The sequence below is a fragment of the Lytechinus variegatus genome, chromosome 3 (assembly GCF_018143015.1).
Source record: "Lytechinus variegatus isolate NC3 chromosome 3, Lvar_3.0, whole genome shotgun sequence".
Lineage (NCBI taxonomy): Eukaryota > Metazoa > Echinodermata > Echinoidea > Temnopleuroida > Toxopneustidae > Lytechinus > Lytechinus variegatus.
The window spans coordinates 25,568,951-25,596,570 of record NC_054742.1 but is presented as its reverse complement, the minus strand read 5'-3'; the positions used below and the strand labels follow the sequence as shown (position 1 = coordinate 25,596,570).

Genomic DNA, 27,620 nt, shown 5'->3' with positions numbered 1-27,620 from the left:
AACAAAGAGTGAATATAAAGAGAGACAGAAGGGGAGGGGAAATAAAAGAAGAGAGCAAGTGCGGGAATTCAATTTGAAGATCTAGAGCACCATTTTTCATCCTCAAAGTCTAGCACCTGAAGAAAAATAAGAGGTTTTACGCCATCCAGATTCAAATTCATCACCTGAGAGATTTTTATACCGCTATGACAATCTTCGAGAATCACATAACATGTTCATCCGCGAGTTTATCTGTTTCTGAAGTTTGTGAGTGGTTGAGAGATGACTCTGTCAATGTGATATAAATTCTAAATGAAATTGTGATATAGTAAGTAATTAGCTGGTTACCAGCTCCTGGGAAAATTGCTCCTCTGCTGACTTCTCTGAAGGTACATTACATGTATACATAAGATGAGGATAAGCATTGTGATAGGGTTTGTGGTTCAGAATCATGTGAGGATTAGAATTAAAGTTAGGATTAGGTTGAAATTTGGGGTTATGTTGGGCTTAATGTGTAATTTTTTTATAGCAGTTTCAGGAGTAAATGTCATGGTTCCTATCAGCTTGCTACTAAATATTTCATTCAGTCCTCTTGATAAATATTAGTATGTTTGGGCATCTCGAGTACAGTGTTATGGTTCAAAATGTTGCAAATAGGTAAAGAATGATGTACCTACAATTATCAAGGTATGTTATTGTCTAAATATTTAGGTGTCTGGATTATCCTCTATACATGTACATGTATGTACATGTAAATAGTGCAAAAAATAAAGTCTTAAAAAGGAGAAAGAAATGATGTTAAAAGGTTGAGTCAATTTGTGGAAACTCTTCTTGTTACTGCACTTTGATTTTTACCTCAAAGATACATGTAAATTCAATCCTGTAATTGTAGGAGCATACACCTGTACAGTTTTTGTAGTCTTACAAATACAGCATCATTTTCATGGGACATTATTAGGGCTTAGTCATCAATGTTTTTTTAAAAACATAAATAATTGGGCAGGGCAGTTGCATTTAAATGTTGTAAATGGGAGAAAAAAGTTCAAACATGAAATCACTGAAAAACGCCCTTTAAATTGCCAAAATATTCCCGAATTCACACCATACTGTTTTGAAATGAAGAATGTATATTTCAGTAATAAATATTTCTGATTTGAATGTGAAATTAAGTGAAACTGTGGTATATTTCCATTGAAAAATAGAAAATTTGCATTATCAATTCTAGATCTAACACCAATGTGAGTATGTGGGGACAAACAAAAGTCATATGGTGTGGCCTTTGATCGTTCAACTTACATGCTGTCCTGAAATGCAGATAAATTGGATTGCCTGTCAGTCTTTCCCTATTTCATGACAGTTGATGAAAATATTTACTTACCAAAGTAAAAAAATATATTCCAAAATCATCACTTGAAATCAACTTTTTCATGCAAGCAGCCATCTTGGAATCTGACATCGATTCATTCAATGTGAAGCTTTACTTTAAATGAATAAAATTATTCTTCCCCATGCATTGCAAATGCAATGTTAAAGCCTATCCAAGGTAGCAGATTTATTCAGCAGATTGTGATATGTAGCCCCTGAAGACAGAAAATTAATATTTTCCCATGCCCCACCCCCTAAAAAAGTTTACTTTAGCATTTACTGCACCCTTAACATGTTTAAGGAAAACTTGGTTATGAGAAAAGGGTATTAGTTTTCAGTTGTTTCTACTCTGTCTTTATTCAAATTTTCATGTATAATACAATAATATGATTTACAGTCACTTAGCCTTGTATTTGAAATTTGTAGCTGATCAAATATTTCGCTCTTCTTTTTTTGTTGTTGCTGGTAGGGAGAAGGGATTAATGATGATTAAAAGAGAAGAGCTAAAATATGTGCTTCAAATAGCTGAAAGAGGGAGAAAAAGGGAGATCCATCTATAGGACTTCATTCGTGTAAACTACTGCGAACAGATTTTGGCAATGTAATACAACAATGTCCCATTTTAAATTGGGAATTGATTAAAATGCCATCGTGCAGTACAATGCATTCTTTGTAGATTTTGGCCCGTCTAGCAGGCTTGCTGTGCATGTACCAGCATATATTTCTTCTCCATCATAATTGATGAACATGAATGAATTGATGATGAGATTCAAAGTGCGCTAGGGATACTTCATAATGCATGAGCGTCACATATCTACTGTAGTATATATTTTCTACACAGAGGTGAATAATTCATGCACAATGTGTTCTATATATAGTAGCCCCTCTCTCATCCTTAACTACAATAACTTGGAGGAACAATTATTGAGAGTAGCCTCCAGAAAATGGTTATTGGTATATTTTATGCTCTAAATTGCACATGCATGTGTTTATTCCCCCCCCCCCCCTCAGTTTTTTCAAGAGCAGTGACATAGTTTCATGAATGCAACTTGATAAAGATTTTTTTTTTGCCTTTGGGGAGAAGGCTTACTTAAGTAGGAGGCAGATATTTTCCTTCTTATACAGACATGAATACTAAACAGAGCAATACATATACAAGAAACATTTACCCGGTAATCAATTGCAAGTCATTGTACATCCCAATTACTTATAAATCATGAGTCTTGCAATAAATCATTTTTGTATTCAAATGTTGGTCTGCTTCTTTGCAGTAAAAACAAATTCCAACTTTATTCGCTAAAGAATTACGTAGGTTGATCTATCAATTTTGAATTTGAAATTGATTCTCAATGTCAATTTTGAATTTATAGTTACTTGCAACACCCCCAAAAATTTTATTGTCAATAATATGAAAAGTGTTATATTTTCATGTATTTCTGGTACTTAAGAGATACATGTATGTAGATGTTGTAAGATATAATTGTAGAATATCTCATAAAGACAAAATGAATGTGAGGCAAATACATGCAGGGAGGGAATAGGGGGGGGGGGGTGGTTAAAGACCTACATTGGTAGGGTAGTTTGGTTTCAAATATTTCTATCCTCTATCATTGCTATTTTGTAAGATTAAAAGTCATGAGTAGGTACATGTATTTGCCATCATACATTACTGTAATAATAAGCCAAAATCAGGTTAATTCTAATTGTTTTAAAATGAAGATATTAAATATATCAGAATAGGACAGACTTATGCTGTAATATACACAGATATATCAAGAGAAAAAGAATCTATTGTACATATTCTAAATGATTGAAAATCAACTCCAGAGGAGAGAGAAAGAGCTCCAACAGTCAAATTAGAAAAGTTTAGCAATAATACCTTGAATTCGTCAGCTGTGAATATATGAATCATTTTAAACTCATTACCAGTATCCTTTTTACATGTAGGTGAAATTTTTGAACCTTTCATAGACTGCATTTACCTTTAATTTGCATGATGAATCATCCCAATTTGGAGGTATTACTGACGAGTAGATGAGATACAGAAAATAGTGAAGAGTAAGTCTAAAAATTGTTTGGAGATGGGTTTGAATCTCTCACTCTTCAATCATCTGTGTGGCCTTCTCCTTGAGTTTGCAGCTGTCCAGCTTTGCTGATATTCACAAAGGAGGACATAGACAATATACAATTGGGGAGTCTTGTTTGATTTTCATAGCAAAAAGAAATGGGGAAAAGTGTCAAGATTAGACAGTGAGTCGGACCATTGTTTGGAAAGAATAGGAAATAGGAAAATATCTTGAACATGTGGCATTTCTTTCTATGCGAAAAATACAAAATTAATGATTGTGAATGAAATATAGAAAAAGAGTGTCATTAGGAACCTTGTAATGTAATGACTGTTAAGTCATGTACACGTATGGTTACCTGCCTTCTCTGTAGTTATGACAAAACATTCACTGAACTAAAACCTAGGCTCCGTAGCACAAAATTTTGCAATCAATCGCTAAATACCAATCACCAAATGAGATCATCATTGCATGTGCACTCTATTCAAAATAATGACTGGGAACCAATCAGTGCTGTTTCATAATTCTTCACAAACCATTGTGTTACAGAACCCTGAATGCTGAATTAATGATCATGACTTTGAAGTTTGAATACTAGTACATGTAGTTTGAATAGAGGAAAAATTTATGAATTGGCTTTCAATGAATAAAACCACTTTTTTTCACTAGCATACACTGTAGGTTAGCCGTAATTGATGGAATATGGAGTTAACATATATTGTATATGTAGGTTAACCATTTTTTACAGACTGAAATATCAAAAGCCCTTATGCATTTATGTTGATCATGAGTAATATATAATTCATAATTCATGATTTATGTAAATATATTTAGAAATAATTCTGTAAAGAGCATTCATCTGAAGAGTGATTTTCATGCAATTCTAGTTCTGCATTCTTGCTGCATAATTTTAGTTTCATCTCATGAATATAGGTCAACTTTAACAGAGGTTTTAAAATGCAAAGTTCCCTCTGTTTAGCAATGTGAACTTTTGAAGTCATTTGTTTGAATATCACTGACATTTTTTTTTCATATAAAGGAATTCATGCAATAATGGTTCTGACATGATAGCATTTTGTGTTAAATGCAAAGTTTACTATTCTAGGAGATATGTATTAACTGTAACTATTGTATTAGCTATAGGAGTTTCAAAACAGTTATTTTAAATCCCAAGATTTGTTGCATAATGAAACCTGATAATCTTGATTACCAAACGTCATCATAAAGTAGTTGTTACCTATCTTCCCTGTATATGTAAGCGTTGTACCACACTAATCATTTCCATAATACATATTGAAAATTGATTAACTTGTAACTTGTTAAGAAATTATGCAAATTAATAACTATATTTATTAGTGCCATATTCAATGATCAAGTGATTGAAAGATTTTGTCCCAAATTACCTTAAATTTTTATTTTGTGAGTACATATTCTTAATACCCATAATTTTTTAATGCTAGAATAGTTTTTTTAAACGGGTCCCTAACCTGGCCTGGGTGAACTTTTATGATTTCCCCCTGATTTTCATATTTTAGTGATGTTAGCAAGTATCTATTTCAATCAGGTATTATGTATACCCAACTTATATAGATTTTACTTGTTTTTATCTATTTTCAGCAAATGATATTTCAGAATAAAATTTCTTTATATTTGATGTCATACTTTGCCAAGTAGTCCCTACTTATTTTAGAAACAATGCATATTACGGCATGAGAGTTTTTGCAAACACATTTTCATTGTATAAAATAAAGTACTATAATTCTCTTTTCAGTTTAATTTCTTTAAAAAAATCACCCTGAAAGGAGGAACATTGCCTCAATATTGAATTATTTTTAATCTTTTAAAGCTAGGAATTAAGTGTGCGGGATTTAGATGACCCTGGCAACTGAATTCTTTTGTCACTTGAAGAACAAGATAATATATTATTCAATTATGACCTATTTATAGAGAGCCTCATGATAATTATGTGAGATAGTGGATTAATTATTTCTTTCATTTGTACTCTGTTATCAATGGAGATTTGAATTAATTGGGACTCCATTTGCATTTTGCCTTTCATATTGCTTTCAGCATTAGTGATGTTTTTGTTACTAGCCAGCTTTATTTTAAATTTATAATTGAGAAATGAACAGTAGTGAGGGTACTGTAATGTATTATTCCCGCATTAGGAAGTATGTTAAATCATAGATTGCTATCGTTATACTGTTTTATACGATCTCAAGGATTATTGATGATTTACATATCAAGCCTATAGTTACAGATTAGTAATCCTTTTTTTTAGGTCACATATTTTCAGTAAATTTATTGATGTGAAACAAAGCTGCTTAAAAACAATCAAATATGGAAGGAAATGATCAGATATAAGCTTCAGAAAAAAAATGGCATTGATGAAATGAGGAATTCATTTTGGGTTAAATTTCCTTTGTTGCATTTACGTTTTGCTGCCAATTTGCCATTTTATGTGTATTTTGTTATGAGTGTGTCAGTAGACTCTACATAACATGTATAAATTGTGTGTGTGTGTGTGGGTGTCTATATTGAAAATGCATGCCTGTTGGTGTACTTTGATATCTGCGCATCAAGGCACACACACACAAGCAACACCTACACACAGAGTACATGTAAGAATATAACAAAGAACCTGCCTTATACACACGCGTGAGAGCACATAGAGAGAACCTGGTAAGCATTCTTATCAATGGAGAGAGAGAAAAAAAATATCACATATTCATGTGAGGATAATTTGGTAAGGAAGGAAAAATACAACCCTTAAAAATCCTTTTTTATTTGAAAACTTTCATTATTTTGGTGGTTTAAGAATGCCCAAATTTAGCCAACTAGACTGTTTCCTATTTATTGTGAATAAATATTTGTGATCTGTGTGTAGAGATTTGATTCATGTGTCCCTAAGTCTTTGTGAAAATGTCATGCATATTTTAACCATTCATTCAGACTTCAGTTCAGTGATGGGATTCTCTCCCCCCCCCCCCCACTTTCCGTCTTAACCTATTTCTCTCTCAAACGCTCTCTTTCTTAAAAGCTTACCCTCCCTCTCAATTTCTTTGCAATGCCTTACTATACTTCCTTCACAGTCCAATTACTATCTTTTTCATTTTCTCTTGCTGTCTTACTCTCTTATCTATTTCACAACAAGTCCCCCCAACACTCTTATTCCTTTATTAATTTTTGCTACTGCCATTACGCTCTTCATATTTTTTTTTCTCTCTTTTCCCTCTCAGTCTTACTCTCTCAATGTAGCTTATGAGCTTCATATCGCTGGCCTTATTGCTCTGTCTAACAGCTTTTCTCTTACTCCCATTCTCTATCTCTTTCCACCTCTCTTGTAACCTTTATCATCAGCTTATGTTTTTTTTTCCTCACTGCCTCACTCATACCTAATGAATGGAAATAGGATATTTTCTCAGTGATGGCTGATAGCAATGCATACATATGATGAATATTATTTCCACTTACATCCCTGTGTCATCCTGCTATGTATTTGAGTCTTGAGAAAGATGTTTTTGCTGTCTCCCTTGCTCCCCCCTCCCTCTCTTTCTTTAGCTCTCTTTTACTCAGTTTCTCTCTGTGTCTCTCTGCCACTTTATTGCTTTTGCATGATTTGTAAGAAACAGAAAATTATTATTTTGTGTGATTTATTGCGAGCTAGATGTCATCATTTAAACAAATACATACAATTACAAATACAATTAAAATGGCAGCCAGTAGAACACTTGAGTGATATTCACCATGAAATTCCAATGAATAATGCTAACACTGTTGCCTGTACCAGGAATTGAGATTACTCTAATTCTCATTATTTTTCTCAAGATAATATTTTTTTCTTGTTTATTCAATAATGAGTATTCATAGAGTGGTGTGTACAGATTACTTGCTGTACTACTTTCTTGCTCCTATAAGAAATGTTTTTCTTTGTTTTTTGTGTGTGCAGTTTTTGTTCACACCATTATTCATTCCCTTCTTCCCACTCGCACTTCCCCTCTCCCTCACTCTCTCCTCTCAAGTTGTTTTTCACAAGTTGGTGTTTGTTACATTCTCAATCGTAGAGATGTGATGTGAATATTTTTCTAGGTCCTTGCATTGCAGTAATCTTTCTTTCTTCAGGCAGTTGATTCAAATAGAAATGAGAATAATGAATATTAATTTTTGTGCTGCATTCAAACAAGTTAGCTTTAAAAAAATAATGGTATAAAGTAAAGATCCATATTTTATTATTATTCATGAGGAAAACATGATATTAAAAAAACACACACATTTGAATGAAGTATTGATACATGTACATGTAGGTGCCCATTGAATAGCATAGTGTCTACAGTGTTATGTATTGCTCATAATTTGATACACTAGCCAAGAAAAATGTGTTTTGGTTCATGTATATTTTTGGTCATTGTTATTGATTTTTATTAAAGGAAATGGGTGACAAAAGATAGACAAAACCTCAAGAAAGGGAGTTTTTGAAAAGCAAGAGGAGAAAGAAAAAGTAACAAAAATAGACTCTTTCCTGACATAGCAATATAGGCCCATTAAGATTCAAACAAATAAATCACAAAATCACCATGAAAAGTAAGGTTTCCATCCATTTGAGTACTGAATATTTTAAGCCCTAAATTACAAGATACAGTGCATATGAAATCCTGAGGTGGTATTCTGGAGAGCTTTAGTTGTTTTTTTTTTGTCATAACTTTTGTAATTTCTTTTCAAGATAAGACACCATGTTACATTGTCATAAATCAGTTTTCTGAAGATTGTCTTGGTGTTCTTGAAGAATGTTATTTTACGTAGGAATAGCTCCGATTATCGGGCTTCGAAATAAGCTTAATTATTCTTTTCACCCGCCTCAGATCTATTATGTCATTCTTTTTTTAAAACATTGTTTGATTCCATAGGTTTGTTAAAACCCCCCCCCCAAAAAAAAATGGTTAATATTTTTGCTTCAGATTAGGCCAATACATTTGATTCTCTACACTTTTACAATGTATCTCATAGAAATATAATATCTTTTTCAAGCTTGAATTTATGAAATCTGCAGCTGTGGCTTGTTTTTGCCATACAAGCATTTTATTTCCTGCTTATTTGGTGCAGCTTTCCATTTTTATCTGCATTCAGATTATTCATAACTTTTCCTGACATAGCAATTTATGCCAATAAGATTAAAACAAATAGATCGCACAAAAAAAATGAAGAGTAAGGATTTCCATCCACTGAATAATTATCAGTGTCATTTTCCCCTGCGAATTGAGCGAAATTGGAATTTATAATCTGGAAATCCAATTCTATATACAAACCTATGGAATCACAAACTCTGACACAGTGTGTGTGTCACATAATTTAGGCCTTAAAAGGCTCCATAAAGTCTATTGTCAAAACCCGGTAATTTGAGTGTTTCTTCAGAAAATTACTTAGCTGTCAAGCAGTGAATATGCTTAAAGGACAAGTCCACCCCAACAAAAAGTTGATTTGAATAAAAAGAGAAAAATCCAACAAACAACACTGAAAATGTCATCATGAAAATGTCAGATGTAAAATAAGAAAGTTATGACATTTTAAAGTTTTGCTTAATTTCACAAAATAGTTATATGCACATCCTGGGGCCAGTTGCAGGAAGAGTTTCAATCAATCGCAACTCTAAAAATCATGCGAAACTTGATTTTCAACCAATCACCAGTGCGCACTTGGGACTTGTGATTGATTTTGGGGCTTGCGTTTAAACACAACTCTTTCTGCAACGGGCCCCAGGTCGGTATGCAAATGAGGAGACTGATGACGTCATCCACTCACTATTGCTTTTGTCTTTTAATATGTGAAATATGAAATATTCTAATTTTCTCCCGATTGTCAAGTGAAACAAAGATTAATTCCTCTCTGAACATGTGGAATTAGCATTGTTTAATATTGTATGGTTCAGTCAAGTAAGTTGGTCCTTATTGTCAAATCTGTAAAAAATCAAATATTGTGTAATTTCAACAATAAAAAACAAAAGAAATAGTGAGTGATCATCGACTGTCTCATTTGCATGTCACTGCCTTGTGCATCACTGTTTTGTGAAAAATAAACGAAACTTTAAAATGTCATAACTTTCTTATTTTACATCCGATTTTGATGAATTTTCAGCGTAATGCTAGTTTGATTTTTCTCTATTCATTCAAATCTACATTTTTCTGGGGTGGACTTGACCTTTAAACTTCCATTGTTGCACTATGTACATGTACATATAGCTTATGTTTTTCCAATTTTAGCTCTGGTATATGGGTCTACCGTCTTGTAACAAAAGTGACTGTAATGTCCCGATACGAGACTACTTGTATCACTACCATACATTGTCCTAAGGGGATATATATAATTCTACCAAACAATGATCAAAGGAGGTATAAGAATGCATTGTTGATTGAACAAGCTTGCAGATGAAACATCTTTGGTTCTTCATCTTCATTGCTTATTTCCATTACTTATGCAATCTCCTCTATTACTCGGTCTCGTCTCCAATTCAGCATCCACCTTTCATTCAATTCACCCTATTGAAAATCTTTTCTATTCATTTTCATTTCAGAGGTATAGAAAGAGAGCATCGATAATTAATAATCAGCCACAACGCAAGATAAATAATATTTTACAATTGACTCATAACATTTCCTATAGATTTTCATATAAATGGTGCTTAACTCCATTAACCTAATATGGTCCTGGCATGGCCAATAAATGAGATCAGGGGAGCGTTTCATCAACATTTGTCTGACAAGTTGTTAGATCTGACAACTTTCAATGATGTTGATTGGCTAAGAAGCAGTGTTACTGTGGTTACTGTCAGATAAAATGGGACTTGTTGGATAAAACATCCGACAACTCCTTTCATAAATTGCTCCCCAGACCATTTCACTTGCATTGTCACATTCTGCATGTTAAAGGCTTCAGATCAAGCAAGTCTTATGTTCAATTAGATTGTATGTTCCATTGTATGTTCTAACTGTATGATCAAACATTGAATGCTGACATGTTTAAAATGTAGATTTTTGTGCCAGTTGACATCAATTTATTTATTCCCCTAATACTAGGGAGATCAGCTGATGCACAAGTTTATAGTATCAGTGAAGCAGGACGTGTTCCAACAATGTCTGACCAGGGAGTAGATGTGGTCTATCCTAGATATGGACCAAGACCCACCCAAACAAACCCCCAGGCAGTGGCGAAGAACCTCATGGTATCATCGCAAGGTAAAAATGCATGCTAACATACCAAGGTGGTGGGACACTCTCTTTTTCGGCACAACCCCCTCAAAATTTAATCCCAATCGCCTCTTTCCCCCAACCATGGGGCATATTCATCTCTTGCAGAGTTTCTCCCTTTGTCAGGAACGGACCCCTCAGCGATGTACTTCCCCAAGAAGAGAGGGCGCAAGCCTCTGGCGGATAAGGGCAAGAAGAGACGAAAGAGGAACAGGCCTGGATCCCACGTGAAGAGAGCAAAAACAGCGTACTTCTTCTTTCTTGACACGTTCCGCAAGAATTATGTGAAGGATGGTGACCAGATCCCAAGGGTAGGTATCCTCCCAAGTGGAATTATTTCTTTGCCAATTCACAGATTTTACTCATTTCATACTTTCCTGTTTGTATATTAATAAATTCAGAATTGTCCAAATTAATTTGCAATGTTAAAATGATTTTTAATACAATTGAAATTACATGAATATGTTGATGATAGTTAAGGGAAGTTCTGATTAATGACATTCTTCAAGATTTTTAAGTTTTGGAGCTTATATGCTTTACTGCTCTGTGGTTATATACATCTGGTAGTGGGTATCATAAGATGTCTAATGGAAAATGTTGAGATTAGTAGAATTATCTATTACTATTATTGTAGCCAATCTCCCACCCCTTTCCCCAAAACAAATACTTCATGTTAAAATGTAGAAGAAATACCTAAAGATTTATAGGATAAATTTAAATTGAGTTTTTAAGCACCTAGTGGCTTGATTAATCAAATCCAGGCTGTTGAATCTGTCACTCAGTGTACATTGACTTAGCGGATGGAATTGAGGAAGTAAGAAATTACACTAGCTGTAGTTGCTTCCCGCCAGATCTCAAGATTTGATCAATTATTCTACTTGCTGATCCAGCTAAATGCCTCCGTAGGGAATCTCAGTGAAATACAGATTTAGAATTTTGTCGTTTCTCTGGCTTTGTCTTCTTCCTCCTGAAAGAGCATTATTTATTTTATATGTGTATATATATATATATATATATATATATGTACATGTATACAGTGCATGTAAAAAAGTTAACACTTAAGTTAATAATCCTGTAAAATTATATATTTGTAACATCCTAAAGCTTTTCCTCATTTAAACATTGGTACAGATCTCTTTAAGTGAATGGCGATATAGCTGTAAAAAAAAATGCTTCAGTGAGCACCATTTGCTTTAAAAAAGTTTGTAAATAATGATCTGCACAGAACTTGGAAATAGGTGAATAAAAGTAGACATATATCATGAAGAACACATGAATCTTAGCTAGGAAGATTGATTTTAAGATATCTTTTACCTTTTTTACTTGTTTCATTGCCCAAAATACTTCATAGAGTTCCATTACCCCCCCCCCCCACCTCCCCACACACACACACACCGAGGTAATCGTGATGATATCTGCTATAAAAGGAGCTGCGATTTACATAAAATGTCTTAGGCTTGTTTTTTGTTTTGTTAATCATTGTCAAGCTTAAGAAAAGTGTGGAGAACAAGTATCAAATGAAATGTGAAACCACTTTATATAATAGAAACTAGAAAGAATGCAGATGTCTGAAATTCAATTTTTCGTGAACATTTAGTTATGTCTTCAGATCCAGCTAGCGCAAAAAAGGTTGTGCTTCCCAATGGTAAAAATGTTAATTTGGGTGGCAATTTTTTTTTGCAAAATGTAACAACTTAATGTTTAAGTGTATCTGTTTCATTTCTATTGGCAAAACTTGCAAGAGAAATGTATGAGAAATGTTTCCGCACTGTCAAATTGTTTTTGCCTTTTTTCTTAACATAGCGCAAATCAAGCATTTCAGCCAAACCAATTTTTGCGAGCTTTACAAAAATGGACAAAAAGTGGAACATTCTGTCAAAATGTATACTTTCATTTTATAATGAGAACCAAACCCAAGAATATCTGAAAAAATTATCCCCATGGTGTATATTTTTAAATTCCCATGTTTTTTTTTCAAAGTGTAAACTTTTTATTGATATGCACTGTACTGTATACATGTATAAACACCTATTTTTAGCAGAAAAGGAATATTAGGGCAACAGGTGATTTTACCCCATGACCTAACTATGAAAATGGCTTGTTCATTTGATAATTTAGGGACTTTTATATGACAATAGATGCAAAAGTGGGCAATTATTGCATGGAAGTTACTACTGTATTGTATTAACTTCATTTAAAAAATATATATATAACTTCCATTACTTTTTATATTGAGTATTGTTTCCAATTCCACGTTATTATTTGAAAACAAATTTCCATAAAATAAGTTTTTCTGTATTCATGGTAATTACTAGTAAGTCAAAGCTGAGAAGATACTGAAGTAATAAAGACTAAAAAATTATTTTAAAATCATGTGAAATATGTGATTAATTATTATCAGTTCACCTCTTGTCTTCATTACATGAAAAAGATGGCAATTGATTTCTAATATTTAGAACCATTATCTCTTCAGTCATTTCAGACATTAATTGCAGTTACAATGGCAATTGATTTTTTTCAGTTAAAGAAAATATTGATAATGTCCCCATATTTTCATTCTTAAATCACAAGATGAAAAATATTTTTCATTTAAATCTTGCGAGGATAGAGGAATTACAGTAATCATTACTGCATGGAGTTACCTCTGTTCAATTTCTGTTAATCTAGTATCATGTGGCTTGTCATTGACAGTTGAGGTCAGTCAGTCTTCCAGTTGTTCTTTGAAAGAAAGCAATCAAATCAACTTAAACAGATGATGGATTATATGTTTCATGAAATAACCTTCCAAATTTGTTTATCTTTTTTAATAATGTTTGCAGTATTGTGAAAACACATGCTAAATTATCTGAATTTTCAGGAAAATAGATATGTGAGTTGTAATCAGACATGTCTCTGAATATTTAACCAAATGTAGTTGATATTATTTTGTAGGGACTTAAACAGAAAAATTAAATAGAAAATCTATGCAGAGGTACTTACCTACAAATCCATTTTCCTCACTTTTTTTGTGTGAATAATTCATGTCATACTTTCTGTCATATTGAGTGATGTCATATGACAGATTGAATAGTAGCTTCCATAAACCCTGTGGACATGAAAGCTATGTAGTTTCACAGGCTATGGACTGGCAACATTTTGTCAATTGCAAAGATGTCATTTCTATTCTTGTGAGAGACATTTTAAGCACCCCACAAGAAGGACCTGACAAGAATCTGGAGTGAAGAATCCAATGTAGAATATTAAATCACAAACTGAATAGATAATTATCATAAGGAATTTTAAAAATGAGATAAATTGATTCTTTTTATTTTTTTATACATAAGGGAACATTGTGAGTATATAATTGGAAAAGAAATATAACAAAAAAAAACAAAAACACCTGAAACAAAAAAAAAAAGATTGAATGAAATGTGTTGGATAGGTTAGGAATGTTGTCAATATTTTCTCATCATGAGACATGGCTGTTGAACTTGAAAGGATCAGTCATTGGTATCATTAATATTGTTTTCAAAAATTTGATTTTTGTGATTTAAATATATATATCTTATTTGATATTTTGAGACTTTCAGACCGGTTTGTGTAAAAATATAATACCCTTTTCATACCCATCCTCCAATTAGCCGCCTAAGAGTAATGCGGATAATTCAATAAAAATTGCATTCACAAACTCCGAAAATAATCTGCACTATTTTTGCGAGCGCCCGTCCTGAAAAAGGCGGATAATCATGACAACTGGACACGCCCCCTCCGATGCGGTGGTGTTGGAAAGGGTGACCTTGTGACCGCACCATGGCAATTATCCGCATTATTTGGAAATGCGTTCATAAAGTCAAAATCTGGTCCCGATGGTGCTATTATGCGGATAATATAGCAGCATCAAAATAATGCGGATAACTCTGGTCCTCCTTCGATTTTATGACCAAATTATGCTGCTATTAGCCACATAATTGGGTTTATGAAATGGGGATATAACTTCAATTTTACAAAATTTTAAAGCATAAAACTCAACCTTTTTCAAATCTAATAAAGAAGTCTGGACAGTTACAAGAACCAGAAGTGAAAATGGGATATCATATTGCCTCGGATATTTTGCTACTTCTCATGTACATTTTGTAAATTACAGTTCTTTTAGATTGTTACTTTTATCTACATTTCATATGTTCATACTATTTTCAGGTGTCACGAATGCACAATGATAATTTTAGAAATCTAAAATGTTGCCCAATACCCGATCACTTAAATTCACTATTCTTTTAGCAAGTGTTTCCATAAAGAAATATGTAATACATGTATTTAAAGAAAAGAGACAAATTCATGAATACGTACTTACTTGGATATGTTGTAATTCAGTTGTTAATACAGGTTGATCTTAAAAAAATAAACTTCTATTGATGCTATTTTCAGTTCGGGGGGTGGGGGGGGGGGTTACAAAGCAAGTGTAACGAAAGTTAATTCGTATAATTCTTAAATTTCTTGATGCATACACTATCTACATGTAGCAATATCATATCTACATATTTTTTTCAATAATGCTCATTTCACGATATTGTGTATTGCATACCTTAAAACTACATGCCCATTTAGCTTATACACACTTTAATTCATACTTCTCTTAGAAAACCTACCGGCTTGAAAATATGGTTGATTTAATCCAAAGGAAAATGCGCTTTTTGTACATTTGCTTATTTAATGTGTGAATTCATTTTCAAGTTTTAGGTTAATGTATGTATCTCATGAAGCTCATATCTCATCTTATTGACACAAATGCAGGCAAGTGAGATCACAAAGGCATGTGGTATGAAATGGAGTTCGATGACGGATGCTGAGAAGGGACCATACCAGGAGAAAGCAGGCATTGACAGAAAAAGATATGAAGCAGAGGTAACAATTTGTTTGCCTTCATTTTGATTATTTTCTACATCAATTTCTGTCCAAAATCCATGGATTTGAAAAAAAACTTTAAGAATTGATTACTCATCTCAAAATTTAATGGTTCTTTTGAAGGTCTTCTTTTGATAAGTTTTTAGTTAGAGTGATTGCAACACTCAATGTTTATAATTGAGATTTGTACATCAATGTATAACTGATTCAGATGCGATCAGTGAATTGACTTCCTCCATATGAATTCAGTTCATTTATATTTCTTTGAAATTTGAGAATAGGATAGGTACAAGTGATCAAAAATAACTTTCACATGAAAGAACATAAAAAATTAATCATTTTAGCTCAAAATCAATACATTTTAGCAAATTATTTGTTGCATGGTAGTAGTTGGCCCAAACTTTCAAGTATGATATATAACATGAATTTGCCATTTATATATGGTTCATAGCATTTCTCTTCTGTACAAAATATGAAATATCTAGTGCACATTTGAGCTAAATTGCCAGACAAGTTATCCACATAATGTGTCATGTGGTCCATCATATTGAATTAGATGAGATAAAATTATTTCATTGAAAAAATAGAAAAATACAGCAGCATTAACATTTCCAGGTTAAAGGGCCATGTTTAATGAAATTAAAATTATTGTAGGCATGATTTGTATCGACATAGCCACGATTTGAGGGGCATATATTTTCATTAATTTCTCTGTAAACTTTAATAGAAAATGATTAGTCTTTTGACACATAAAGAGCTAGTAGACTCATTTCACTCTGGCTTGTATTAAATGCTCTCCATCTTTTCCAGATTTCTGTGTACAGGAAAGTACGTGACCCAGACAAGCCAAAGAAGCCACCTACGGCGTACTTCTACTTTCTCACGGATTTCCGTGAACAGATGAAGGGTAAGACGATAGAGAAAGGACGACGTTTGACAGAGATCTGTGGTGAGGAATGGAACAAACTGACAGATGAACAGAAGAAACCTTACCTGGAGAGGGTAGCTACAGAATACAAGACATATCAAACTGCTATGGAGGAATGGAGGAAGAAGGTATAGAATTTGATTCAGAGGTGCCTCTTTTCTGAAATTCTAAAATTTTAATCACTTCTGTTTGTATATTGTATACTTCAGAATTATGAATTAGTGCAAAAATTATTTATATATTATGCATAATAGTCAATGAAATCACTCATTTAAAAAAAAATTGGGGGGGGGATATTGATTTCAGATAATACATGCAATATTGTAAATTATGCCATAAGCAACATGCTTGCAAGTCTTTGGTGTGATTGCTTGGTCAATGATAGAAATCCTGAGGGGCTGTATGATCTACCAGCATTTGTTAGGGTAAGAATAATTGGATGATGTCAACCAGGATCTCTGTTTCCTGACCTTTGGTCTGGTTACATTAAGCTAACTAATTGATTGTAAAGTTGATTTGTATGATTGATTACATAATAATTAGTGTTTTCAAGCATTAAAAAAAATCAGCCCTTTCATTAATCACAATTTTTTTGTTGTTGTTGGACCCTGTTATTTATCACAGATACATTTGATCCTACAGCCTTTGGGTAAAATATACTATTTTGTCAGGTTATGCCCAAATTGAGTTAGGGAAGATGGAAAGTAAGGATACAAATATAAATTAATGGATAAACATGATAATGATAGTGAGGTTACAAACAGAAAAGATCTTGTTCCCATTTGTTAAAGGTCAAGTCCACCCCAGGAAAATGCTGACTTGAATAAATAGAGAAAAATCAAAGTAGCATAGTGCTGAAAATGTCATCAAAATCAGATGTAAAATAAGAAAGTTATGACATTTGACAGTTTCGCTTATTTTTCACAAAACAGTGATATGCACAACTAGGTGAGTCAGTCGATGATGTCCATCACTCACTATTTCTTTTGTTTTTTATTGTTTGAATTATACAATAATTCATTTTTTTTATAGATTTGACAGTAAGGACCAACTTGATTTAACCATATACCCTTTTTGCACAGGATTTTCTTAGCCCCGGACTATCACTAACCCCGTACTATCCTTAACCCTGTACTATTTTTTTTCCTTTTCACACATGCCAAATTATTATTGCTAACCCCTGATAAGGAATTCTTGCTTTTCACACACGAAACTCGCTAACCCTGGTCTAGTGGTAGCTCATGAATATTCACGAGCGTCGATGAGGAATGTATTATTAAAACACAAATTCCAACTCGCTGACTTATGGCGCGCGCTTTTTCTAATTGCCGTCTTCGCTGTTCATGAATATTCATTATGCTTACCTCTGATTGGACAACAGGGCCGGCTCCGTTGCAGGGCATGAATGGGAGCGCTTAGCCCACTTTCGTTTTACACTAGCGATCTTAACCCAGTACTATCGCTCTTAGCACCGCAATTGCTGGGATAACCCTGTATTTTTGCAGGGCAAAATAATCCAGTACTAAAGGTGGGGTTAGCCCACTTTGCAAAAATGCTGTGTAAAAAGAAAGTGGGCTAAGCTTAACCCCGTACTATAGGTGAGGCTAAATGGCAATTTAGCCCCACCTATAGTACGGGGCTAAGGAAATTTTAGCGTGTGTAAAAAGGGTAATATAGTATTAAACAATGCTAATTCCACATGTTCAGGGAGGAATTAATCGTTGTATCACTTGACAATGAGGAGAATATTAGAATATTTCAAATTTCATATAATAAAATACAAAAGAAGTAGTGAGTGGATGACGTCATAGTCTCCTCATTTGCATACCAGCCAGCATGTGCATATAACTGTTATGTGAAATTAAGCAAAATTTTAAAATGTCATAACTTTCTTATTTTACATCCAATTTTGATGAAATTTTCAGTGTTATGCTTATTTGATTTTTCTCTTTTTATTCAAATCAACTTTTTGTTGGGGTGGACTTGTCCTTTAAAGTAAAGATGTTTCTTTTGGGGAATCACCGCTTACCTCTTTTATAAATCACCCTGCCTATTGCCAGTGAAGGGGAGTTTGTCCCATAATCACTGGCAGAGGACCTGGGTTTATTATAACTTCTCTATTTGACTATGAAATAAAGATGATTTATATGTATCATATTATGTTGAATATGGTACCATGCTGTTCTAGGTTTGTTTCTTTTCTTGTTATTTTCGTACTATTCCTCTGATTTAGATCATGGCCTAATATAGATAATTACAATCCTGCAAGCAATCTTGCTATCTGTATGATTTCATACTGTATTTTTGTCTGTTTTAACAGAAGGGTCTGGTTGCGGCTACGAGTACCCCAAGACCGGCACCACAGCCCATGGCACAGCCACCAGCAGTTCAACATCATGCCCCACCTACTATGGTCCCTCACAATCCACAACCAGGCATGATGGCAGGTATGGCCATGGCACAAGCAGCTCAAGCTAGCTATAATGGTGAATTGCAAGGCCCATCCTCTCATCAACAGGTTCTCTATGATGATGAAGGCGATGAGGAAGACGATGAAGAATATGATGATGATGGTGATGAGTATGAGTGATCATCCACAAGTCAAAAAGCCAACATCACCAAAAAAAAAAATGAGGAGATAAAGTAAAGAAAAAGTGAAATACCCCTTAATAAGGGGAAAGCAAGGACTGTATTATAGCTTCATTTTAACATACACACAAAAAATACAAAACATGCCATATGGGAAAAAAAATTGTTGTTGGTAAAATAAAGTAAGAGAGAAAGCAAAGCTTAGCAGGCTACTGTTTAGTGCACTAGGCTGACTGAAGGTGGGCTGGTGCTGTAAATATGGTGTAAAAAAGCCCCCATATAGTATGAGCACAATGTGTTGCAATTGGAAATATATTCCTATCTTTGGATTTACAAATATTTTGGATTCTCCCATTTTAAAACAGTCTCCTGTAAAGGTTATCTCCAAAGTCTGTCTTTGGAGATAAGCAATGAGAAAACTTCATTGCAAACTATTCAATACTAAAGTAAAGAGAATTTAAAACTCAAATGAAGCCGATTTTGTATTGGGTGCTTTCATTGAACTCTTGTAAGTATGTATGATACTGATATAAACTAAATTGAAATGTTTGTGACAGCATTTGGTTGGTTGATCCAACAAGTATTTTTTGACTGTCATGATGCACATTTGGAAGAAGTTCTTGCTCTCTTACTCTCTTTGTTAAGATTTTATCTTAAAATCAATGTTGGAGAACTAGATAACTTCAAACCTTGTATGCAAGATATCTGCATATATTTGATGTACAGTAATAAACTTATTTCTCCTCTCCATGGGTTGAAAATGAATATATTTTTGTCTACTTCCATAACAGGAGCACAGAAAATCATGGAAGAGTTGATAACCCTAAGATAATTGGAAGCAGGAATTTTGTAGATTACCATGAGTGAATAATTGAGCTGTACAGATCATAAAAAATGGAAAGATAAATGTAATGCGACAGCTGTGTGCAAAAAAGTAGAAGTAGCTCTCTCATTGGTTGGACAGATGTGACCAGCTCCATGCAAACAGGACCTATTTCCTTTCCAATAACTTACAGTATGAAAGTAAATAATACACTACCCAATTAAGGTACATTCCAAGTATTACAGACAAGTTATTTTTCCCCTTTTTAGAGAAGAATATAGAATAATCTTAAGTTTTTTTTCTAAGGAATTGCCAATCTATAACATTCAATTTATGATTGGTAATGTATCAAATTTGAACATTCCCTATGTAATGATTTTTAAGAAGCATTTTATGTTTACAAAGTACTTTGTAGACAAGTATATGATTTGTATTTCCAACATCAGTAACAAAGACCAATACATACCAACCAACGCTTAGAAACAGGTTTTTGTATTGTAGAGAAACAATAATGAAAAACAGTTAAATTTTGATTGCTTGCTACTTAAAAATCCTTATCCTTATAATTTACAGGAAATAGTCCATTTGACTGAAGCTGGTCACAGGTTTTCATGAGAAATTTTAAGACATCTGCATGCCTTGATGTACATCTAGTGTATTATTTCTATGGTTATTTCTTATTTACATGGTTACCTTTGTTTTCATCCAACTGTTATGAAATGGCTTGTAAGTACAAACAGAGTGTGTAGACTTACAGCGACATATGAAAAAGACCTAAAGATACCTGTAAAGAGATATTAGTTGAAAATATCCAGCACGTCGGTGTACATGTATGTTATATTGAGTGTGAAAGAGTACAGTCTTTAGATTGTAAGAGAAATATCAAGGATTTCAGTGGCTATGTCTTAGTCGTGGGCTTCAGATATTGAATCAACATATAAAAGAAATTAAAGGCGTCCAAAAATGTGAGAACAGTATTAGTATTGTATTCAAGTTTGAATAACCATTGCGTGGAGTAGTATCTGCAATTTGAAGTAACTAATTTCTATCACTTATCTCTGTTTTTTTTTCTTTCCTTTATGGTCCTGTAGTATTTTATCTTATTTAATTGATTGATGATGTCTCTGTACAGTGCCAAGTTGTTTCACTGTGATTGCAATTGTTCTTGAATGCATGCTTTTGAAGAGGTTTTTGTGTGTCTCCGTTTAGATGAAGGTATCCGTTGAAATCGTCAAATCATGATGATGATGATGATCATGTAGAAAAGGTGCTAGTTTACAATATTCACTAGTAGAATTTATTATGGCTGTTCGAAATTCTTTTTTTTTCTTCTCATAAACTCTATACCTTGTATAAGCTTTATATTAATGTTTATAACTATTTTGATTGTGCCAACCCATGTTTTATTATTATTTTTATTATTCTTCAACTCAGCCATGAGGCAGCTTTTATAGAATTGCATTCCTTTCAATCTCTGTTCATTTCTCCCCTTCCCCAATCTTGCTGTCTATTGCCATTTTTGCACTCTGCATGTGATTATATGATTTTAATCTATTCAGACAATTCATAGTTTTACTTATAATTTTATTTATTTTAAGATACATGCTAGGTCCCAAGCTATTCAGTTTATTTGACTCCCAACTCTATAATCTCTGCAATTGACAAGTACATTTTTAGTTGATACTGCTATTGTATTGAATTCCACTTTGAGTCATAGATTTTTTTTTATGACTTTAAAAGAGAGTTAGTATTCTTTTTTCCCCCCTAATTTTCTTAAAGAGTACTGCTTTCTTTGAAAGATTCTACAACTCTTGCCATGATATCAACTCTTACAAAAAGGTAGGATCAACTTCAAGAAAAGCATTTAGTTTATAAACTTTTTTTTAAATAATTGCAAGTCATTTTTCTCCAACTTCTCATGAAATTACAAATATTTTTGCAAATACTAATACCCAACATTTCCTCTTTAATTTCATTTTCATGGTTACTTTCATAAGATTGTTTAGTATACATCTCCTTTCATGTAATATGGCAGTCTTGTAGTTATAAACACTTCTTGGGTTGCTGTGAAAATTACTAAATTTGCTTTGTGTTTAGTAATGATATTGCAATATATATATATTAGTCATTCCATTCCATTAATAATTCTCTTATCTGGTTTGAGCTGTGTGTGTCCCAGTATTTTATTTTTTATTTCTTTTAAAATTTGAAATATCCTCTGTAATACAAATTGAAAATACTAGGAGCACTTCAGCAATCTACAATATGGTTTGAAGCTAGGGCAATACTTGTAGTGTTGTAAAGTAGTTGGTAGCTTGCATCAAAATTGTAATCTCACATGTGAACAAAGTTCTCTTTAATGGTTTTTTTTAATGCTTTATGTATATTAGAAATACAGCTCATATTTGTTTTAAAGCAGAAAAACTCCATCTGATGTGACTGTATCTTCATGTTAAGGGACTCTTTGGCAGTCCCCCCCCCCCCCCCCCCCCCGTATTGAAGTATTGTTTCAAAAGACACCAGATAACCTAGTAATTAGAATTATCAAATTCTTTTCTAAATATTGCTTTTATTTTCAGTGTCAGAAATCTGTATTACTTCAAATTCTTTTGAATGAAGAGAAAATGTGATCCTTATGCGACAAAATGTATATCTTGTATTTTAGTTTGTCTATGGAGATTATTTGCACCCTTGCATGCACCCAGCTTTCTTTCCAAACAAATTATCATCCCCACCTTTAATTGTTTTATTTTCATTTAGTCATTTCAGTTAAGAATGAAATGGAAGGAATCTCCTGGTGTAAAGAGTGGGTCTCTGTAAGAATAAAGAGTTGTTTGGGAATTATTCCACTTAGTAAGGAGAAAGAAAATTAATTGATTATTTGATGATCTTTGTATGAAATATCATGCACAAAAATTTAAGCCTTTTTGGTAGCATAACCATGTAGATACAACATGACTACTTCTAGTTCTTCCAGTTAGAAATAATTTTTGAAGAGTAGTGTCCATTTGGTTTATAATGTATGTCACTTTTGTGATGGCACGTGACAAGAAAATATCCAACTTGAAATTATTTCTATAGGAATAAAGTTGGCAACTTTCATGAAATTTAGAAAAGAAGATATATTACAAAATCTTCTTTTTTGAGCTACCTGCCAAATGATTCCTATTCTCTTTACCGATCCTGTATTGTTATGAAAGTATTTGCCAAATAAAGTAAGTTATTGGCATTTTTGTACTATTTATAAGAAAAATAATGCATTGACTGATGTATTAAATCTGGTCAAAATTGAGATGTAAGGTAATAACTTATGTTTTCTTGTGTATAAAGTATGTCCATGTTTGTTGTATTCATAATGAAAGAAATAAGTCCTTACTTGATGAAGACCAACTTGTATACAGCATTTTTAGCCTGAAGTGCCAGACATTATATTTACAAAGATTGTCTGCCTTCTTTAATAACTTTTGAAATAAACTACTTTTTTCATGCATTTTGATGATCTGAAAATATTACCTTTGTAAGACGTACAAATTATTTTCAGATGCTAAAAATGCACTTTTTCTATTGTAGAGGTTAAAGATAAAGGCCTTTTCCTTGTAATGAACCCTAATGTTGTTTGCATTCTCTTTTAATGTTTTCAATCAGGTTGTAGCATTATTTTCCTTGTCCACATAAATAATTAGTTACGCCAGACACTGACTCACCTATACATTATATTGTGTTTCTTTCATTTATACTTTTCCTTGACTGTAACTTATGTACAGCACAGGGTTGTTTAGTACAAATATTATAATTCAGTTTGAAGTCTTATATTGCTATGTTGGCTGTTCAATTGTATTTTTAAGTGTAATGAAATTTAAGAAACCAAACCCTGTAATATGGTATATTGCTGTATGTAATGCAGTGTAGTTTATTTATTTTTACAGTTCATGCCATGCTCATTGTAGCAAACATATGCATTGTTGTTGTATATCATTTCCATTCAAAATATGTTTGATATAACATTGTCTGATTGTAGCAGATGTTATTGCCTTATTCTTTAGATTCAGTTCTTCAAACCACCTCAGATTACAATATAAATCAAATTTGTGATTATTTGACATTGCTCTTCATTTCATTTCAAACATTTTCGGTGCAAATCAGTATACATACATTTGTGATATAAGAGGGTGAGTTTATCCAAACATTTTGCAGTCGGTCAAAATTAAAAATCCCTTAAACCAGTCCTCAATCAGTCAAAATTCAAAATCTAGTAAGCTAAGAATTTGCTTCCTCATCTGCTAGCTTACAAACAAACTAGAGGTTTGATCCATGTATCCACTCCTTTGTATAAGCTCTAGGCCCTGTTACATAAACTATGTGATTAATAGTACAATTGATTGTAACTCTGTGGCAAATCATGTACATAACGGTACTATCAATTGTAAATACTTGTATATTTTTGCTACAATACCCTTGATAGGCATTGATGCCTATGCTTTAACACAAAGTGAAGTGAATCCCCTTCTGATTCTTAGTTGACATTGTTAAGAGAACTTGCTATCCATTGCAAGTTACAAACTACTGAAATCATGCCATATGATTGGCCAATATGGAATTTGGTAAGAATTCTAACATTTGTTATTGATAACAACTTATGTGACACAATGTCCTGATCCCTTTCAAAGAGCATTATGGAGACATATTCATTTACCCTAGCTCTGACATTTCAAAGATATATGGGGGGGGGGGGTTGTAGTTGGGTAGCATAAAACTGGCTGAGAGGTGTTTTGTATTTTTGTTTCCTTTTACAAAGGCATTGTAATTTTGAGAAATAAGTTTCATTCAAGTAAAAAATGCATGCATCAATTACCAGATTGCCAGACAAGAAATCGTCCAAATCTTCCCAAAATCCTTCAATGTACCTTGAAATTTGGTCTTTTTATTTACATCAGATTTTGAAATAGTATTATATAGCATATCTCTCCCCTGTACAGCAAATACAAAAAAGGAGAAAGAAGTATGCACCATGAACATCATGTACTATTAAATTTTGGCTCACCAAATATATTTTTCTGTAAGGCATTCCTTGCAAAAATATCAAATATTGTAACGCCTGTTTTATATCAGAGCCGTAACTAAGTAGTTTTTGTATAAAATGAGTTTTTTTTTCTTGTAAGGGAGTGATTTACAAGAAATGTAATTTAGCGACCAGTATTTCTATGTTTAAATAGAATAAATCAATTTCAGTCTGTTTTCATTGAACTTTCTTTTACATTGTAACAGTTTACGTTACAAATATATGTTTAAATATTTCTACCATGATTATTCCCAATAATTTTTAAGAAATAAGAATTCTGTCCTGCAACAACAACTGATGCATTTTAGTCTATCCAATCGTTCAAATATTGGAATTATGTATTCATGTAAATCAATTTTTAAATATCTTGTAGCCTGTTGTCATGTGAATCTGATGAATTTATAAATGGCCATTTGTATCATATATTTTAAGGTCTGATTAGGATATTGTCTTTCTCAGTACACCATAGTTCAATGAAATTCACCACAGATAATAAGTATTTCATCTTTCATATCTCTTGATTTGATACAATCATTACAAATATTACCGGTAATGCAAATCATTATTCATATAATTGACTACATAGTTTTTATATGTACTACCTTTGATTCCATTCATAATTGTCCTTGTTAATATCAATGGCCACAGTCCTAACAAGATATATTGTTAATATCTGTTCATTGTCGCAATTGCTTGTCAAATTTGTTAGTAGCTAAACTGTAGGTGTACGTATTTGCCATTCTTTTTTTTTAACTTGATGTTCTATACCTACATTTTTGTAGTAGAGTGCTTATCATTTGTACTTCCCAGTGAGAATTTTTAATAAAGATGTCAAAAATAACCACTGAATCTATGCTTCCTCCTTCACAGTTTTCAAGTGAATTGTACTATGATTCGTAACGGTGGCATTGAAATACCTTTATCATATTTCAGAATGTTAAGGCCTATTTTTTCCTGTAATAATTGTAATTTTCTTTGAACATGTTTCGGTATTGCTCAAAATTAACTATGAATTTATGCATGACCCAAAGCCCCAAAGGAATACCCAGTATTTTTCTAACATGTAATTATGTTCCAATTATAGTTTGACCCAAACTATCTCTTGAATTGGATATGCTTTGGCTCATAATTATCAAAATATTGTGTTTCAGCTGTTGCAACCTAAGCTTATGTGATTAAAACAATTGATTTGAGTTTGCAAGTTGGTAAAGTTATTATTACTTGATACACAACTTTTTAAAATTTCCCTCAAGTGTTGAGTCAGAAACACCATGGTATTTCATAGTTTTGATTATTAGACTGAAAAGTGACATTCCACCAACTATATGTATTTTAGTATTGCTGCTCAGGGTGGCCCATATGTAGTTTACTGGTCAAACCCACCAATGAAAATTCTTTCAGGAGGACCTCATAAAAAGCTATTCCAGCTGTTATTGAGGATTAACCTAAATAAGACTTTTAGGGTAATATACACATACATAACTTAATCAAATGCAATTCCTTAACACTTCTGATTTCATTTTGATTTTCCATTTGATTTTTGAGTAGTGTATAAGTATGCTTCATACAGCAATAAGTCGAGTGTGTTGCAACAATTAAAGGTAGTCTTCAACAAGCTTATGTGCTAGAGGGATAAACCTTTGATTAAAATAAAATACTTTCAAATGATCATCCCCCAGAAAATAACTTCACATTTAAGGTTATATCACCATGCATCACTTCGTGAAGTTAATGGTTGTTGGCAACAATACCAGCATTGTTAGGATTTCAGGAAGTGTTTTTTTTTTTAGTTTATGCTATTTTCAGATTAGTAGAGATAAATCATTAAGTATTCTATCATGATAATTCCAAAATAATTGTGCAGTCCAGTTGCTATATCAGGCAACAAATGCTGATTTGATGTATCATCAAATAAGTTGGGGCTAGATGAAACGCCAGAGTCAAAGATATATAGGACAGTGGATGGAGAGAGGTTAAGGGAGAGAGGAGAAAAAAAGGTTATCAATTTATGTCATTTGGGTTTATTTTCACAGGGAGACATTTTCTATGTCGTCTTTCTGTAATAATTCCCATAATTTGTGATTTTATCAAAACCGGCACTCCTAAAAATGGAAGCAAAATTTGTATTTCCACGGGAGATGTGCTCTAAAGAAATGCCCTGAAGAAAAAAAATAGGAGGTAATAGCATCCCCAAAAGTTCTAGATAAAAATATAAGATTCTCTCTCCCGTATTTCCTTCATGGAAAGCGTGACTCAGTATTAAATATAGACTTCTTTTTCAAAGAGCAAGGTACGATGATATATCCCGATAGTGAGAGAGAGAGAAAGTAAGGGAATAGACATGACAGATGCACTGATGCATCTTGGTGAATCAATAATTACAATCATGTCCGTTCGAAAGGCATTTAATTATTTTCATATTCTTACGCATCATTTTAACATTCTGAAAATACAGTTGAATATTACATTACGTGGATCATAAAATAAATCGTACATAGGCTTTCCAAAATAATGAATAAGGCAAAATAATTTTTGCAGATTGGACATGTAAATGAATATTTACTTTCTACGCGGTAATGACTAACTACCAAACAAAACCAAAAAAATAAAAGCAAGTCTTCGCATTATCACGCAGAACGATTTCTAGAACACAGTAAATGAATTGCAAATGACAATGAACAGCTGGGAGGGT

General features: G+C 32.9%; 1 protein-coding gene across 6 annotated transcripts in view; it reads left to right on the top strand.

The window, feature by feature from the left end:
- The window catches only part of LOC121410607 (high mobility group-T protein-like), a 39,264-nt gene extending 13,495 nt beyond the window's left edge, over positions 1-25,769 (top strand). For 3 of the 6 annotated variants that reach the window (XM_041602811.1, XM_041602808.1, XM_041602809.1), the window contains 5 exons: positions 10,478-10,636; positions 10,757-10,959; positions 15,419-15,529; positions 16,340-16,585; positions 18,778-25,769. In XM_041602811.1, the coding sequence (XP_041458745.1) occupies positions 10,478-10,636; positions 10,757-10,959; positions 15,419-15,529; positions 16,340-16,585; positions 18,778-19,047 (989 nt within the window). In that variant the 3' untranslated portion in view covers positions 19,048-25,769. The remainder of the gene's footprint in view (positions 1-10,477; positions 10,637-10,756; positions 10,960-15,418; positions 15,530-16,339; positions 16,586-18,777) is intronic. The other 3 variants (XM_041602810.1, XM_041602814.1, XM_041602813.1) reach the window with 3 other exon arrangements.
- The last annotated feature ends 1,851 nt before the right edge of the window (positions 25,770-27,620 follow it).